The sequence below is a fragment of the Trichosurus vulpecula genome, chromosome 2 (genome assembly GCF_011100635.1).
Source record: "Trichosurus vulpecula isolate mTriVul1 chromosome 2, mTriVul1.pri, whole genome shotgun sequence".
In the NCBI taxonomy this organism is placed as follows: Eukaryota; Metazoa; Chordata; class Mammalia; order Diprotodontia; family Phalangeridae; genus Trichosurus; species Trichosurus vulpecula.
In genome coordinates, this window is record NC_050574.1 from 198,427,887 (window position 1) to 198,447,552 (window position 19,666).

A 19,666-nucleotide genomic window follows, 5' to 3' on the forward strand; every position below is an offset into this window, starting at 1 on the left:
TGGGCAGGTTGCTTCTTTGAAACTCAATTTTTTCATCTCTAAAATGGGGATAATTATAATACCATCCACTGGACAGGGTAATTGTGAGGATCAAATGGGAATGTAAAGTGTTTCCTAAACCATAAAGTGCAATATAAATGTTAGCTATGATTATTATTAATGGACATAACTAAAGGTCATAATTTTAAAAGTAAAAACATTTTGATAGATTAATACACAGAAGGGAGAAAGAAGGAAAGAGAAGCAGTATGGCAAAGTGGTGAGATAGCAGGCTGGCCAAGAGTCAGGAAGGCCTAGGATCAAGTCCTGCATCTGACAAGTTCTAGCTTTGTGTCCATGGGAAAGCTAGTTTAACATTTCAATACCCCAGGCCAATCTCTACAACTATATTACAGATGACTTGCCAATCCACATTGGTGGAGAGTTTTCACATGATTGAGCTCCTTATACCAATGACCTCACAATCCATTGCATCCACTGGGGGGGGGGGGGGGAAGGTAAGAATTATCTGGTGTACATACCTTCTCTAATAGCATTTCTCTTTCATTTTCAACCTCCTCACTCCATATGGTCATATCATTTTTGGTTTTCTGTGTTACAGTTAGTACCACTAATTTGCCAGAATTCACTTCTGGAAACATTGATTCAAAATCTAGTGAGAGAATAAAATCAACATTCCATGCAGATATAGATTATAGTTTTATTCTTATTTTCTTCTCATTCAATTCCAAAAGTAAGGTACCTACCTTATAGTGTCAAAGAGTTTGAACATACATTATTAAAATTACTTAACTCAAATGAGTTGTCATTATTATATTTATTTAATAAGCTATTTATGTAACCTTACTCAAATTATTTTTAAAATGTAAAGTAAGTATTACAGATATTATCCCATTTTTAACAGATGAAATGGTATTTTTGAAATTAGGTCTCTCCTAACTCTTCAGTCCAGTACTTTTTCTACTAGACATCGTAGCTTCTCAATAATGATGATAATGATGACAGTTATTATTGTTATCATTTCTTCTTCAGATTGCTAAGAAATAGATTGGAATTTTAAATTTAAAACCTGGGTTCATCCTTGTCCTTTGTAGATTGGAAACACTTCCACCAAGGTCCTATTAAAATGCTTCATCAAGACAATGGAAGTGACCCTGGCTTTTCAAGGCTATGTTGGTAAAACAAATTCTAGCAGGGCCTACTGAGCTGGAAGGACTTTAAGGACAGGCCCAATGGCAGACTGTCTGAGGGAAGGTTTAGCTGAAGTCTGAAGAAGAGGCTTTTCACAAAAATGATCAATTTTGTGTGGCCATAGCAACTCATACAGGTCCTCCATTAATATGTAAATAAATTTTCAAAAATTTTAAAAAAGTATTTAAAGAGGGCTACATAGAAATTCCCCCATTATTACCTTGGTAGAGCTTGATCAGGATGTGAGCAAGATATTTAGGGAAGAAATACATTATTGTAGTATCTTTTTTTTTTTTTTAAAGAAAAGACTACTGTAACTTCTGCAAGATACTTTGTACATAAAAACAGAAAATTAAACTCAAAATAAGCCCAATTACTTTAAAAGATGCAAACAATTTCTGAAAAAGAGGAACACATTTTGGTTTCCCAAGATGAACTTAAAACTTCTAAATTTACTTCCAAATTACTTTTTAGTAAGAGATTAAATCTCTTTCATAATTCCGTTGACAAATACCCATACACAAGAACTAAGTGAAATCAGAGGTCATTCATCTACTACTCCTCTTTCACTTTACTGATGAAGTAAGGGCCCAAAAATGTTTGCTTAAATTCACATTATCTGATAAGGCTCAGGGTCAGGACTGGAAATCAGGTCTCTTGAGTCCTACTGGTATTCCAGATCACCAAGCTGAAGTATTTTAGAATCACATCCAGGGTTCATAAAAACACATAACTGGTAGAAGACAAGTTCTTTGAGGACAGAGGCTGATGTTTTTGTATCTTAGTGCTTAGCATAATGTATGTAGTAGGTGAACTTTTAATTATTAATAACAATCAAACTGTTAATTAATGTTTATTATAACACAGCAGCACGGTCAATTTTCTACTCCAAAGTGGAGTAGAAAAAAAAAAGGACAGCATGAAAAGTGACGAAACTAAATTCTTTCTTAAGGAATATCATTGTGGGGTAATATGTTACAAAGTGCTTGCTATGGCCAAGGTAAAAGCATTCAAATGTCAAAAATGTATTAAAACACTGAGATTTAAACATTGCCACCACTAGAGAACATTCTTCAATAGTAAGAAAAGTACCATACTGTACCTCTTCGAAGTAGCTCTGGACATGTTTGTATAACACATTCTACTTTGGCATTTTCAAAATAAGTTTCTGCCCTGTTAATTTCCTGTTGTTCAACAGGTGCATCACTGCCCTAAGGAGGACAAGACAATGTAAGTAGGCAAAATCTGTGTTTTAAGTAACTTGTCATCTTGAGTTGTCTCTAGTTAGCCTGATATATATGTATATTATATATATATGTGTGTCTCTTTCTCTCGACACATACATATACATATATACATACATATACACATATATATAGACACACACAAATAATATAAATACTGGCTCTAATCACATGAAGTGGAGGCATGAACAATTAAAAGTTACTTTTATAACATATATTCTGTCAAATTCAACTATTTCTCCTTCTGAGAAATGAAGAAAAAGAGTCTCACATATGTAAATGTGATAGAGATCTGATTTCATAAAGGAAAGAATATACAACAGGTTAAGAAATAGATCAAAACTTCAGAACTATGTTGCAGTGACACCTGTGAAATAATCTTACAACATTTCACTATTTGTCTTTTCTGTAAAACAAGGACAGTATTAACCTACATAGGATTCTTGTGTGAGATGACAGATGATACAAATACCAAGCACTTAACAAAGAGATACATACAATTTAAGGCCCAAAGGTATCATTATGTACTTAGGAATGAATAACTTAATTGGTCAAACAAAAAGTATTAATTGTCGACCAATTACCACATTCTGATCAAGTAAAGCACTTTTACTTTCCCACCCTTCTCTTAAATCCTTAACACACTAAGATATTGCTTCCAACTTATACCAGTTTTGCTTGTATAGGAAGCTTTCATCTTCCCTTTTGTCTTTTAAAAAAAATTAAAATAATTTTCTACTCTATTCAGGAAAACAATTTGGAATTATGTTAAAAAAGTGACTAAAACATCCATACCCTTTGACCCAAAAATTCTATGCTAGCTAGTCATATGCCTCAAGAAGGTCAAAGACATAAATGACATATATATGTAATCATATCTAGATATATATGTTGCAAATTACATCTACTCAGATGCATATACATATAAAAATATTCACATCAGAACTTTTTGTGGTAGCAAAGAACTGAAAACAAAGTAAATGCTCATCAGCTGGGGAATGGTTGACCAAAGTGTGGTGCATCAATATAATAATGGATCATTACTATGTTGTGAGAAACAATGAACATGAAGAATTTAGAGAAGCACTGGAAGTCTTACATGAATTGATATATAGTAAGCAGAATCATTAAACGAAAACAATGTAAATGAAACTGAACAAAAAAAGAAACTGAATGCTGTGCAATTATAATGATGAAATCTGGTCTGAGAAAAAAGATGAGAACACGCATCTCACTTCCAGATTCTTTTCAGAGGTAGGTACTATGAGAATATATGATTGTGTATGCTGTCAAATTTGGTTATTAATTTTGTTGAACTTCCTTTCCCTTTCTGTTTCCTGTAATAAAGGATGGGTCTTTGAGCAGAGGAGGGGGAAGGGATATACTTAGAAATAAATGTTAGATAAGAAAAGATAACAATATTTTTAAAATATCTGTTAGATAAAAGGTGTACAAACACAACAAAAAAGCCAATCTCTTATTATTTTGGCATTAGTACTAAAATTCTATAATATGCAACCTGAGGAAAAAAAATCAATAAAGGTCTGTTCATTATGAGGAATAAAGGGAAAATGCACATGATGCAGTACCTTTTTAGGATATTTAGAAATAAATGTGAGAACTCTTGCTAAAAGTGCTGTATTATGGTGTGGGAATAAGTAGTTTGAATCTATTGAAAAGACCTTTCACCTCTACAATTTAATTTTTGCTTTGCAACACACAAAAATCAAGAGGAGTAAGCTGATGTAGTACAATCTTTCTGGACTCTCTCTCCAGAAACATCTGAAGGGCAATTATGCAAACTGAGAGTGTTAAGTTAATGTCTTTGAGCTTTCATCCTACAGACAGATGTATGGGTAAAATACATTTCAATGGTAGAAGCCTCAAACATTTAAAAAAAATCCATTCCCTTTAACAGCTCCTCATATTATGTGACATTCATGTCCCATACTCCCATTATTCCTCTATGGGACTCCACCCAAAGTGCTGGAACTTCTTCCTATAGATCACTGAACATTGTATGGAAATAAATATAATGCTTTTCCTACTTGAATGGCCCATTTCCTTTTTCAATTGTATTGGATGATAAACAGGTTTCACAAGTATTAAATGGAATAGTATGAAAATGCTTACACACCCACATCCATCCTCCCTCAATGGCCAGAGAATTGTTTTGCAACCTGAATTAATTACAAGTTGTTGCTTCTATATTCTATAATGACAAAATCAACCTGGGGCTGGGGGTATGTGAACAGTGATAAGCATGCTAAGATATTTAAACACTCTGCCTTCCTGAAAAAAATTAAGAGACACATTTTTGTACAAACTCCAACGAAAAGCCAAACTTTTAGTATTACTTTTGGGTCAGGACTACTTTTGTATTAGATATCTCTGCCAGCTATACACAGTTCAATCATGCAGATTTAATCAATTACAAATCTGTAAGTAGTTATTAAAATTCTACTGCCAGTGTAATGACAATTTAGATTTGAAGATCATTCACACCTATTAATAGGCCATGTAACCTGCTTATATCACTAAGTCAAGTGGTAAGAGGAGCTTGCTAAGAGGAAAAGGAAAGTGTGTTACTGGAAATGGAGGGAGAGAGGGAGAGAGAGAGACAGAGAGAGAGAGAGAGTGCGTGCAGTTAGATCTGAGGAAAAGAGCAGACATGCTGGCTGTGAGTTTTTTGGTACCAAGGCCCCAGCAGTGGGGTGGATGGCTTTGGGATGGAGTGGTTCTCTGCTGCGATGTTCTGTATTGAATTCTTCACTGCTGTGATGGATTGGGCTCACTGGTTTTGGGATTTGGTCCTCTAGTGTCTGAATAAATGGTTTACTTCTTCTGCCTTCTATGTGGAGAGTCTTATATTTTGTGATATGGAACCACATAGGCATATTGGGAATTATCATCTACATTGTGATTATTGCCTTGCTGATGCAGCCAGGCACTGTTTTACATGTTGGGATACAAAGCTAAAAAGTCAAACAGCCTCTCCTCTCAAATAGTTGGCATTCTTACGGTTAAGCCAATTCACACACATATAAAAATATATAAAATAAATGAAGTAGTTTTGAAAAGGAAGGCAGCAGCAGAACCTATAGTATAAACAAACTATAAGCTCAGACAAAGGTAAACATCTTCTAGGGAATATCAAATCTCAAGAGGCAGAATGACAGAATAGCTAGCTAGCTACTAGACGGCTGGCCTTGGGGTCAGGAAGATTGGGCTTTCAGGACTTGCCTGAAACATGTTAGCTTTTTTTGTTTTGTTTTTGGAGTGGGGAAGGCAGGGCATTTGGGGTTAAGTGACTTGCCCAAGGTCACACAGCTAGTAAGTGTGTCAAGTGTCTGAGGCCCCATTTGAACTCAGGTCCTCCTGACTCCAGGGCTGGTGCTCTACTCATTGTGACACCTAGCTGCCCCCACATGCTAGCTTTTTGACTACATGCAAGTCACTTAACTGGAGCGCCTCAGGCAACAACCTAAGATAAATTACAGTTGAATTGTCAATTTGTAATTGTTTAATTAATTTTGTAAGATTTTTACACCTTTTTACTAGACAATAACGATTCTTACCTCAAATTCACTTATATACTGTGCCATCACAAATTCATGCCTTTCACTTGATAATGGCTCTGCTAGGACATCAGGCAAAGTTTTATGAACTGGACTTTTCTTCTGCAAAGCTGTCCCACTGAGGTGACAGTCAAAACCTATGTTCCCAGGGAGCTGAAATCTTTGATCCTGGGGCCCAAATGGTCCCATTGTTTCATCTGGCCACACAGTCCTTGAACCTTAAAAGAAATGAAGATAATTATTTTTCCTCCAATTTTGGCACAGAAGTTATAGTTTCTGGGCCTATGATTTTGTAAAGTAAGAAATTCTTTTGGAAAAAAAAAAAGTTCTAGGGGGAGGGAAGGAGGTGGGTAAGGTCTTAGCAATGTGGCTCTTAATGAGAACATACATCATCTATATCAATGCCATTTGTTAAATAAAACTCAAGATTTACTTAGAAAACAAACATACTAAAAATTTGATCATGAAGTCTGGAAATTTCAGTTTGGGGTGTTTTTTTTTCTGGTAGAAAACAGACATCTATTTGAACTGCCGTATTTTTTGGTTGTAGTTCAACTTTTGGAAATTCTCCTGTCTACTACAAGTCCATCTCTCTTGTTGCATTTCCTACCCCCAGGGTCTGGCTCAACAGACACTCCAAGATTTCCAACCAGGATGAGTGGGAAAATAATGGCACCATTAATATAAATCAGAAACCGCCTCTGCGAAAATCATGAGGTTTTTCTTTGAGGGGGGGAAGGGAGGCTTAAGGAGAAACCCATATATTACAAATATAGGATATGATTCTTTGATTTAATTCTCTTCAGAAGCAGACTTCCCTTTTTTTTTCCTTTGCCCATTTAATTTTTTAAAATTTGGGTTACAAATACATCTTGGGGAAAAAAGAATACTAGAGAGTTGGTAAAGTCATTTCATCAACTTAATATTAAGCATAATTCTTGTAGAACTTAAGAAAGAAAAAATAAGTGATCTCACCAAATAGAAGGATCAGTTATTAATCATACGACAGACACAAGCAACATTAATGATATTTCCTGGCCATACCTGGCTGTCTTCAGACCATTTGTCAGTGAGATAAATAGGACTTTCCAGCAATTTTCATCCTAACCTGCTTAGGTTTGGGATGGAAAATCGCTATGATTAAAGTAGAAGTAAAATGTCCACTAAGTTTTGTCCAACATTCCAAAAATATTTTTACATCATCATTATTTAGGCTTAAATTAATTTCGATGTATAAAATATAACTTCATAGGCAATCCTGAGCCTTAATCACAACTGTTTATGCATTTACTTTTTTCTTTTCTTCAAAAAAAACCAAACTACTTGTCTCCATCTTTGCTCAGGCTGAAGTACAAGAGCCCAATCCCCTTGGTTCAGGAGTTTGGACCTGTTCTTTTCTGACCTGGGCTAGTTTGCCCCTCCTTTTGCATCTTGGTGCACCCAGCCCTTCTCCCCAAAACTCATAGTGTTACTGCCAGACTTATTGTAGAAATCTGATCCGTTTAGCCATTCTGCCGCTTAGAACTACAGAGCTCAAGTGCCTCTGTCTCCCTAGTAGCAGAGATTATAGGCCTGTGCCCTCACACCCAGCTCCTCACTTCCACTTTTATATGGCTCTAATTAAGTATGAATTCTATTTGTTTTGGACTAGGAAGGTGGATGCAAGAAGGATGAGGAAGAAGACCAGAAAGAAGTGGCAAGATGCCCTAGAAGCCTGCTACTCTAGGGAAATTTCTGGCAGGAGAAACGGATGGCTAGCCATTCTATTCCATTCTACTTGGCCAAAAACAGAAAGGGAGATGAAAGAATGCCAGTGGTCCAGGTAGCCAGTTTTTTGCTGCTGCTGCTGCTACTGAGCAAATGCATCCAAGGAAGAGCTGGAGTGAAACATATCAGTGAACAGAGTTAAGGATGGAACAGGACTGGATTGGTATCTACCATAACTTCAATGCTTGGTCTGTATAAAAGACCAATGCTGGTCATCAGACTGTATTGCAGCTTTACATTCTACCTAGCCATCCAATTTCACCATCTGTCAGTAGCCACTGAACTGTTCTTCTTCATTTGGACCTGTAGCATCCATTAAACTTCAGACCAGGATCTCCACACTGGGGAGTTCCTGGATCCATGACCCACTCCTTGGAAAAGTTAATTCACTCATCTTTGGCTTGCCAATCCTACTGAGTGAGCCTGTCCATTTCTCTCTGCCCTTTTGCCAGCACAAAACTCTCTTCCTTGGTTACCCATCCTTGTAATGTGTTATTTTCCCTAGTACAATGTCTAACACCATAATAAGCACCTAAAAAATGCCTTTTTTTTTTTAACTCATTGTGTTGGTAAGCAAAATGGGCTCTTAGCACTTAGTTCAACAAGTGCCCTTGAAAAGTTTGGTTTGTTCCTTTGAGTAATTCAGTGTATTTCATTGAGCCTTACTAGGTGCTAAGCCCCAGGCCCAAACCCCTATTAGGTGTAAAATCTATGTGGGTGTGGATTGGTAACTAAGGTGGGGCCCAAGGTGGGGCTAACTCAGGGGAGGGCCTAGTTTACAAATAAGTTTGAGTGATAGGTTTGGAAAATCAGAGGCTCTTAGACCACGTGGGTTTAAGTCCCCTCTTTGTGAGGGTTTTAGGTCACGATTTTAGGTCACGTGGGTGAGTCACATGTGTGACTCACCCCTGATGCTGAAAAAGATATAAAACCAGGGGTTGGCCTTCTCTTCTTTGAAGCTCTTTCCCACAGCAGCGGTGGCTCGAGTGACTCTGGGCCAGCCCACATTATGAGCTCCTGGGCTGAACCTAGATGTTGGTAACTATGAATTGTATTGGGTCTGTCTGTTTGTAATTTGTTTGGGGCTCTCACTCGTGATGGTGCTGATGCAGAGACTCTGGGCAGCTGTAGCTAAGGAGCCCTTCAGCTTGTAACCTGGATGCTGAGACTTTGTTTAAACTCTGGTAAGTAACTATGTATTGGGATTTGAATCAGACAAGGTCTGTCTGTTGATGTTTGTAATTTGTTTGTATTTGTTCTAAAGTTCAGGGTGCTGGCTTTTTCCCCTGAACTAAGTGAATGATATTTGTATGCTGAATTAAAGTAAGCTTGCCAAACCCCTTAATGTAGCTTTCCTTAGTTAAACAGATCAAAAGAACCTGTGCTTTTGCAGCATGCTGGTAGCATTCTTGTTGTTGGGCTTTCACCCCCACAACAGCTGCTAGCCAGATTGCTGAAACACTCATTCCTTCTGCTTTTTAAAAATTTGCATTATTTCATAAAAGTCTGTTCCTACATGTTCCTATAACGTTAGCCTTAATTGCACTAGATGATTCCATCACATTAATGTACAAAATCATTCAATCTTTATTTAACTATGTCTGTTAGACATTTAGATCTTTGTAATTACAAATAACTTTGCTATGAAACATGTTTATTAATTTTATTTTTGCCTGTTTATGACACTTAACGATATAGTATCTATCACTAACACTGGTATTACTGGGCCAAATGGTATTGCAATTTTTGTCATTTTACTGGGTACCGCTGGATTATCCAAAAAAATTTTATATTTCTAATTTCATCAGCAATTAATTTACCAGTTTCCCCATAACTTCACCATTACTGAATTTCTTGCTTTTTATTACATATGCCAATTTGATGGGTGTGATGTGGCACCTCACAGTAATTTTAATTTACATCTCTTTGATAACTAGTGCAGTTGAGCATATTTCAAGTGATTCCTAACAACACAGACTTTTTTTTTTTTTGAAAATTGCATCTTTTGACCATTTTACCTATTTTATACTGGACATTAACTGTGTAAATTTTTTTAACAGCTTCTTATGATTTAGATGTCAAGTTTTTAAATCAATTATATCTGCCATAAATATTTTTCCAATCTTATTATTTTCTGTATTGTTTCTGATTTGAATGTAGTCAAGTATATCCTTTGTCCCTGACAATTGCTATTTGTTGAACAGAAAAAAGTTATCTTCTAAAAACTGAGATAAATGAAATTTTCCCTTTTCTTTCATTTTTATATAGCTAAAAAAAATTAGATTAAGATCCTTCACCTATTGAAATTCAGAGAGATATAAGGCATCATAAGCAGGTCTAAATTTCTCTATCAAGTTGTCAACTTTCCCACTTTCCCAAGCATATTAGATATTGAATTCTTTCTTCCAGGTTTTTATTTTATGCATATTTATCATATAATGGTCTTTTTGGTTGTTAAAATTACAATGACTTTAAAAAAAGGATCTCTAAACTATGTAATATTATTGGCTCAGATTAATATAGTTAAAATGACCCTCCCCAATAATTTATGTAATTCCAAACAAAATACGGAAGGGATTCTTTATCTACCTAAATAAAATGAAAATAGCATCAATTGTTATTCTTTGTACCCCAAAGTACCCAGTACCCAGAAATATTCTAACCAACTTATCACATATTCTGAATCCTTAAATACAGGCTTTATCAGCTTAAAAACTTTTCAGTTTTTTTCATCTTATCTCTGATATTCTTGTGTACTTGATTTTTTCCATATAAATTTCACTAGGATTTTATTTAGTTCTATAAATGAATCTCATGGTATTCTCATCATAACTGTATAAACTACATATACATTTGTAGAGTATTACCATTTTTACTTTACTAATCTGGCCCATTTATGAACACTGAATTTCCCCTCCAATTTCAGTCATTATAGTTTTACAGCTATCCTTAAGCTGATCCTGTGTATTTTTAGGTAGGTCAATTCCCAAATATTTGATTATTTTTATGAAAAATGAATATTTAATAGTTTTCTTGATCTTTGTTCTTGGTTAAGTAAAAATGCAAATGAGCTCAGTTGCAGACTAGCTGAATTTAGGGGAACATTAGGATTTTAAGGTGGTATTCTAGTTATTAGAAAACAGATAAATGAAGCTGGAAAGAAGGGCTGGAAAGAAAGCTGAAGAGAAAGAATAGGGAATTATCTGGGTTCTTAACTAAAGCACAGGCTTAGGAATGAACACAGGGCCAATGCTTGAGCCTTGGGGCAAATACTTGTTTAAGTTAAGGGATGTAAAAAGGAAACAGGGAAGCTGGAAGAAAATCAAAATAGTGTAGTGAAACAGAAGATACAGGAAAAAGTAAGTTTCAAGAACAAATGCATTTACATTTTGATAAATAAAATGAAGGTGATGATTGAAGAAATTAGTGTTAGTAGATAAATAATGATGAAAACCAGAGGAAAAGGCCTTAGGGAAAAGGTGAGCAGTGAGAAAATGGAAGCAGGAGATACAGATTACACACTAAATTTGACAATGAAGGTACAAAAATTATAGAAATTTGAGGAGGCAGCAATATCACAGTCATGTTTTGTCTGGATAAGTTAATATGTAAACATTTGAAGGTAGGGAAAAGAAGGAAATGGAATAAGCTTTTATATAGCACCTTATAATGTTCCAGGGACTAGAACTGGATACTGGCTAATTGCCGTTTCTTAATTAACTTTTATTTGGCAAATACTTTATGCATTATACCAGCATTATTTAATCATTTTTTTAAAGCAAGGGAAAAAATGAGAAAGGAGAGATTTTCTTAAGAGGTATAAGATGAGTTATTTTTAAAACTTCAGATCACAACACATTTGGGGAAGGGGGAGAAGAGAAGGGAATAACCATTTAGCACTTATATGTACTAGGCACTTTATGTACCAGGCTTTTTAAAAACAAGTATCTCATTTGATCCTCACAACAATCCTGTGAATCAGGTGCTATTGTTATCATTGCTGTTTTTACAGTGGAGGAAACTGAGGCAATAGCAGACAAAGGCAACACAGATATAGGAATGGGGGAATGGGATTGTGGGGCAATTAATAATGCTGGCATGATATATTTCCATTTTTGGCGAGAGGGAGAGTATACTCAAATAATTTGCAAGTATAAAAATAATTCAAATTTTATAAAAATGTGTTTTACTTACATATATCTGGGGGTGCAGTAGCTACATGAGACTCATCTGAACCTGAAGATCCAGCAGTGGAAAAAGCTTTGGGATTTACAACCCTCCTGACTAAAGACTGAAATCCTGGGAGGTATGTAACCAGCCTGGCTCTGTTACAGAGCACCTAAAACAAAACAAAAAAAACCAAATGAAAATGACTGGAATAGAAATGCTCTATTTCTACACTTGCACATACCTACTTGGTAAACACTTATATTGGAGTGTAACATTTTCCAAAACTTGCCATTAAGATTCATCTTTGTATAATTTAACAAAATACAAATGATAGGCATATTATATTTATTCATATATTAAGTAGGCTCTCTAAGGATACATAAACTTTCCACAGAACAAACCAGAAACCACAACAGTGTCATTCATGTAGTAGACACTTTGATGTTAAAAATGATTTACAACAAATAAGTATATTAAAAAGTTATCACTACAAACTGCTAATATGCTATTTTTTGTGTAAGATGACTGTATCAACTGGGCATGTGCCAAACTAAATTTTTCCATGTCAAAGAATAGTAGGATCCTATTTCTGGTGTCTCACTTTTCCTTTTTGTAAACAAAAACACATTTTGAGAATACTAGAGAATGATAGAAATGGGATGCAATCTTTGGTAGTTTCATAGAGTTGATAGGTAAAAGGGCTGAACTTCTGAGCTTGACCTCATGGGCAAGCTCTAATACTAACCTAACTGGTCTCAGCCCAAACTTGTTAAAAATACTGCTTACTGTAGAACATTCTCATGATTAAAGGTGAGGCAGACAGATTGATACAATGGGACAGTTTTGAAATAAAGAAAAGATTTGCTTATTTGAAATTAAAGAAGTAGAAATAGTCATCTTAAATGTGAAAGAATCAATTTCAAAAAGATTACTTATAACTTTTAAGAGCTATATATAGTACAAATCAAGATAAAATTATAATGAAGCAAAATGATTAATGAAGAGCAAAATTCAAAATAGATCTACAAAAATCATAAATATAAAAAGGGAAAAATCTTAAGTTATACCACTTTTCATACCGAACTTTTACTTAATTTTGAAATACTGAACTTTGTACTCATACTGTCATTTAAAAAATGTGTTTATCCAGAGTCTAGCTCAGGACTTTAAACACAAAAGGAACTTACAGTTTGCTGAAAAGTTGAATGTGGAAATTATGACATCTGAATAAAGATCTAAATCAATGAAGCTTTATAGTAGTTGCAAAAAAATCACTCACCTTCAAAAATTTTATTTGGCCAGAAAAAAACTTAACTGGCCCTGTCCCCATTTACCATCATAAGTCTGGCTAGTTTCCTGTGTAACTAGGCTAATGGAATACAAATATGTATATTTAGTAAATACACTAAGTTCTTTCAAAAGCACAAGCTCCATTTCTTTCAGGAAACCTTCCTCATTACTGCTGATCCCTATTTTATGTTCTCAGCACTTCAGCTAATATATTCTGTTTTTGTTAGCCCAAGAAGTATTTTAACAACAAAAAAGTGAATTTAATATACTAATAAGTTAATTTATTAATTATTAATTTATTAATTCTCAATTTCCCTTTCAATGCTAGAATAAGTTTCTAATTTGCATAACTGTTGATCAACTGTGAGGAGCATCTGATGACAGTACCTTGTTTTAACTGTATACCTTTAATACCTGAAGGATTACTGAACAAATGAAAAGGGAAGGGGGTTTTCAGGACAGACTTGTTAGGTTCTAAGACCTAATGTACGAGGATACAATAATTAAAAGCAACTGCCAAAGTCAAAAGGAGTTTACATAGACAGGGGGATGGGTATGAGTCTATTATGCTAAAATGCTCTCTAAAGTAGAACAGGGAAAATTTTCTCACATAAAAGAGGCATGCAAGGAAGAGATTTTATAGTGGAGGGGAAGATGGAGTGAGGTAGTGGCCGGCAATGCTTGAAGAAGGAAAGAAAGAAGAACACACACACTCACATAAAATATGCACACATATGTACATACGCACACTCTCAGCTTTGTATAGAAATCCAACTCACCCAATAGGGAAATAAGAAGGAAAGGGGATAGTGGCGGGGGATATAGAAAAATGATAAAAGGCAGGGTAGATTAAGGGAAGCAGTGGTTAGAAGCAAAATACTTTTGAGGAAGGACAGGATAAAAAGAGAGAGAAGAAAAAAAAGAAAATGGGATAGAAGGAAATACACAGATAATAATCATAATTGTGAATGGGAAGAGGTGACCCATAAAATGGAATTCAATAACAGAATGGATTAGAAACCAGAATCCAACAATAGTTGCATATGAGAGACATATTTGAAACAGAGAGTTTAAAAAAGGGCTGGGCAGAATCTATTATGCTTTAGCTGAAGTAAAAAAGTCAGGGGTAGTAGCAATTGATCTCAAAGCAAAAAAACCTCATTATTATTTAATATTAATTAAAAGAGAGATAATCAAGTAAACTACATTTTGCTAAAAGGTACCATAGACAATGAAGTACTACCTAAAATTTTAAAGCAAGTTTCTCTGATAAAGGCCTCATTTCTCAAATATATACTGAGCATGGAACTGAATCAATTTTGTAAAAATAACAGCCATTCCCCAAATGATAAATGGTCAAAGGATATGAACAGTTAGCTATTAGATGAAGAAATCAAAGCTATCTATAGTCATATAAAAAAGTGCTCGAAATCACTATGGGTTAGAGAAACGCAAATTAAAACAATTCTGAGGTACCAGTTCACATCTATCAGAAATGACAAATCCTGGAGAGGAGAAGGTGAAAACAATTACATTAATATATGTTTGGTGGAGTAGTGAACTGGTCCACCATTCTGGAGATGATTTTGAACTATGCCCAAAGGGCATAAAGCTGCACATACCAGTTGCTGAAGAATACCACTACTAGGTCTGTATTCTAAACAGATCAAAGAAAAAGGAAAAGGACCTATACCTACAAAAATATTTATAGCAATTCTTTTTTTGTGGTGGCAAAGAATCAGAAGCTGGGGGTCTGCTCATCAACTGGTGAATGGCTGAATAAGTTGGAGATATATATGATTGTGATGGAGTACTGCTGTGCTATAAGAAATGATAAGGGAGGGAGAGATTTTGGAACTCAAAATTTAAAAAGAGAAGACTGCCAAAAATAAATGAAAGTCCAAAACTACTGCTAATAATCATAGGCCTAAATCAGATTAAGCAGTTTCACTTTAGAAAGATATATATCACATACATAATTATGAACAAACTTGTTCTTCTGATTAAATGTCAAGTTCTTCATATATTTTAAGATCCCCTTTGTAAAAGGAAACATTCCTCCAAAATCAAGAGAACATACTTTACATTTTTATACTGTACATGGATTGTACAAGAATTGATTCAGGTTTCTAAAGGTCACTGAATAAACATTATATACTCTATATCCCAAAGCAATATTTTTTAACAAAATTTTCCTTGTAAAAGTATAGGCTCTTTCCAACCAAGTGAATTTAGATACTCTCCAGAAGACCTGAGTTTACCTAAGAGCACACACTTTGCCAGAGGACTCTGAACCTACAAATAATGTTATTCAAATATATGTAGAATTTTCCTTTAAAAAATAAGGGAACTTTTTTATGTTTACAACATTTTTGCTCTCGGGTAACAGTTTTCCTTTATTTTACAGGTCTGTCATTAAGAGTCATGAGTAAAAGCCAGTTATTGTATACTGTTCTATGAGTGTATTATACTTTCATGGAACTGGAACCTGATATTCCTAGCCTTTGATTTATCATTCTCTAAATCAGGGGTTCTTAATCTGGGGTTTGTGGATAGGTAACAAAGAAGCATGAAATTGTGCTTTTTTTGGATAACTTTATTTCAATATATTTGTTTTCCTTTGCAATCCTATTTTATTTTATACCTTTAAAAACATACTGAGAAGGTTCCATAGATTTCACCAGACAACCAAAGGACTCCATGACATAAAAAAGGGCTAAAAAACCTTTACTCTAAGTGGAGTCAAAGGTTTATTTACTTAACAAATGTTATGTTAAAAGGCTTTGATAACATCTGCAAAAAGCATTATTTATTTGATTTTTCTTTTGCATTATCTTTTTTATTACATTAAAATTTTTTTACATTCATTTGTTAATATGAGTTCCAAAATTATCTCCCTTCCTCCATTCCCTCCTTATATATGGCAAGTAATACATACAAGTGAAGCCATATAAAACATCCATATTAGCCATGTGGAAAAAGAAATACCTTTACTCTCTTGGTCCATAGTGAGGGCTTATTTAATAAATGCTTTATCTATCCATAATACTTAGATGTGACAAAAATTATTTTAAAAGAAACTTTTAGTGAACCCGTTCCTCTTTTAAATTCAATTCAATAAACATTTATTAAGCATCTACTATGTGCTAGGCACTGTCAATGAGAAGGCAATGTGTTTATCAACCTTAGAGCTACAGATTTCTTTTCGTGGAGAACCCAGAACACTTCTAATGACAATTGAAAAACAGTCAAAAACCACCGCATTAAAACATTTTAACAAATCAATCGATCAACATTTATTAATAGTCTACTATGTGCCAGGCACTGCGAATGGGAAGGAATTGCATTTATAAACCTAAAAGCTACAGAATTGAGTGGAGAACCAAGCACACGTCTTACGACTCAATGGAAAATCTGGGTCAATAAACCACCGTATCAAAACACTCTAACAAATCAATCAATCAACATTCATTAAGGGTCTACTGTAAGCTAAACCGGGCTAAGGGCTGGGGATACAAGAGGCCCCATCATCTAGAAGTCTACAATCCAATGGGAGAGACGGCCCGCCAACACACATACGCAAAGCTAGCTATACACAGGCTGGGATCCCATACCCACTTTGTGTTGCACTTTCGCAGCCTCAGCACCAAAGTTTAGACGGTGATGGAGGGGGCTGTCTTTTGCTTCTTTCTGCATCCTTATAGCGCTTAGCACAGTGCCCGGGCAAACAGCAGGTGCTAGATGCAGGTTTACGAATTCTTCGCCCCGCAAGTCGCAAGTCAAGATAAAAACAATCCGCCCTTCTCCTCCCAATCCTCCCCTCAACAAAATGCGGAAGTTTTTGCTGCAGTTACCACCAGCCGTTTAAGGACTCGACTTAAGGTTACTCACATTGGCCATTTCGGGTGAGAGGAAAATAATAAAAATAATCTTTTCTTTTATTGCTTTTTTCCCCCTTTCCTAAATGGCAAGTTCTTCCTAGAGGAGAAAAGACAAAAACAGTAAGAACGAGTTGGTGACAGGCAGTGAGTGACTGAGCTCAACAAGCCCCACGACGAGTACTTTTCTTTTGCCCAGGTCTGGAGGGGGCTCGAAGGCTGGGACCCCGAGCCCCGGCAGCCCCGCCCCCGAGGGCTCCCTCCGCCCCCCCCCCCCATTCCCAGCTCGGGGGTGGGGGAGCCAGGGCCTAGAGCACACAGTCTTCCTTAGGTTTGAGGGCCTCCGCGAGGCGGTGAAGGGACCGGGCGGGGGGAGAGGAAATGGGGGGGCCTGGAGCGCCGAGACAAGTGACACAAGACCCAGACCCGAGAGACAGGACTGTGACAGGGCCCGGAGAGAGGCTTCCAGGAGAAGACAACTCGGAAGGACGAGAGAGAACGAGGCGAAAACCACCACCAGAGAGGGGGAGGGGGAGAAGGAGGGACTAATGGGGGCCGCCGGTGTTTACCTGTGCTTTTTACCTGTGTTTTTGCCGCGAGGCCTGAAGCCCCACTTTCTGGTTACCATCAAAATGGTGTCAGCATCGTCATAGTCGCAGGGGAAGGTGGGAGAAATCGTTACCAGAGAGCATCGAGCGAAAGGCATGCCCAGGCTCGATCGAGCGGAGGAAAGGCAGCGCATGCGCAGAGCGTCCCAGGCGGCTCTGTTTCTCCACCCCTACCCCGCCTCTTTCTCTCTCCTCTACTTGCTTTGGGGTGCCATTGAGAGAATGCTGCAGGACTTAGAACCTTTAAGAGTCTTAGAAAAAGCAACGGCCATTGGCATTTGAGAGTTAAGTTGCGCGCAGAGATAGTGTAAGCCCAGAGTTGTAATTGTTAATTGATTGAATGAGCACTTAATTAATTTAAATGCTAAACTGTTATAAGTAAATTAAAAAAAAAGTTCCTGCCCTCAGGGTTCTTACAGCCTAATGGAAAGAAGCTCATTTACCGAGGGTGTGCTGGAGGCTGCTCCCGCTCTCTCTGGAAAAGCTATTTAAATTTTCTGTATAAGCAACTGAATCTGCAACACTACAAACGAGAGTTTTTTTTTTAATTTTGCCAATTGTCCAAACTTAAAGTGATGGAGAAAACATTAATGATGCAGATTAAATTTAAAGTATTTTTTTCCTCTCTTGGAAAGTTATGTTAAACATTGTCCTGCAGGCCCCTAGCGGGTAAGTAGGGGAAGGGTGGCCAGGCTCTGTGATCCAGAAAGTTAGGGAGTAATATCTGGGTCATTGGGAGGAAGATCGACACACATTTTCCGTTAGTGAGTTGAGTTGATTGTAGTTTTTGGTTCCACAACTTTTTTGTTGTTTTGTCATTCAGTCGTGTCCCACAGCGACCCTATTTGGTTTGTCGTTTTTTTAATTTTTTTGGCAAAGATACTGGAATGGTTTGTCATTTCCTTCTCCAGCTCATTTTAAGGAGGAGAAAACTGAGGCAAACAGCGTTAAGTGACTTTCCCAGGGTCACACAGCTAATAAGTGTCTGAGGCTGTGTTTGAACTCAGGTCTTCCTGAGTCTAGGTGTGTTGGCAACCAAAAATGGGCTCCTTAGCACTTAGTCAACAAGTGCCCTTGACTAGTTTGGCTTTTTCCCCTGAACTGAATGCTGTTTGTATGTTGGACTGGAGTAAGCTTGTCGGCCCCTTCACCTTGCTTCCCTTGCTTAAGCTGATGGAAAGAACCTGTGCTTTCCCGGTCAACCCCTTCACCTTGCTTAAGCTGATGGAAAGAACCTGTGCTTTCCTGGTCAACCCGTTCACCTTGCTTAAGCAGATCGAAAGAACCTGTGCTTTCCTCGGCGTACCTTACACCCCCCACAGAAGCCAGATGGTTAAAAACAGCTTCCGTTGGAGCCAGAGGCTGCTACAGCCACAGCCACAGCCGAAGCTGAAGCAGAAGCTGCCCGTAGCAGAGCTGACCTACGGGAGGAAGCTGAAGGCCAGTGGGTAATCTTTTTACCATAGAGGGGAAGCATGTGTATAATTTTGCTTTATGCCATCATGCTTCTCTGTGGCCTCCTGGTTACTCTTGTGAGGTGGACTTATTGGGCCTGGAAGCTTTTGATCAATATGTCAAAATGGGGATGCTGGTTCATGGGTTGGTTACTGTGGAGCCTAAATATTTGCTTTGATTCCTCTGCCTCCTACTTTGAGAGTTTCTTATATCCGGCGGTTCCGAACCTTCCAGACATATATATGATCCTCTTTGAAATTATAAACTCTGCCCTCCTAATACACTAGGTCGAACACCAGAACTATAGAGATTGTATTCCAAGAAAGCCGGGTGGGCTTGGGAGGACTGGAGAGGATAAGTTAAAAACCTATTTGAAGTAATCGTAACTATTGCTGTAACTATTGCAATCAAAAGAGGTACCTGGAGGGCTAGTCCATCCTCCTTAGGCCACTTCTGAAACTTCAGTATTATCCAAAGAATTCCTC

At 36.8% G+C, this 19,666-nt stretch overlaps 1 protein-coding gene across 2 annotated transcripts in view; it reads right to left on the reverse strand.

Moving 5' to 3' along the window:
* MMADHC (metabolism of cobalamin associated D) overlaps positions 1-17,838 on the reverse strand; it is a 29,002-nt gene extending 11,164 nt beyond the window's left edge. The window contains exons 1-6 of one of the 2 annotated variants that reach the window (XM_036743362.1): positions 17,688-17,838; positions 17,132-17,218; positions 11,975-12,119; positions 6,014-6,231; positions 2,294-2,402; positions 522-652 (exon numbers count right to left, since the gene is read on the reverse strand). In XM_036743362.1, coding sequence (XP_036599257.1) covers positions 522-652; positions 2,294-2,402; positions 6,014-6,231; positions 11,975-12,119; positions 17,132-17,140 — 612 coding nt within the window. In that variant the 5' untranslated portion in view covers positions 17,141-17,218; positions 17,688-17,838. The remainder of the gene's footprint in view (positions 1-521; positions 653-2,293; positions 2,403-6,013; positions 6,232-11,974; positions 12,120-17,131; positions 17,219-17,687) is intronic. The other variant, XM_036743361.1, reaches the window with a different exon arrangement.
* Between the last annotated feature and the right edge of the window lie 1,828 nt (positions 17,839-19,666).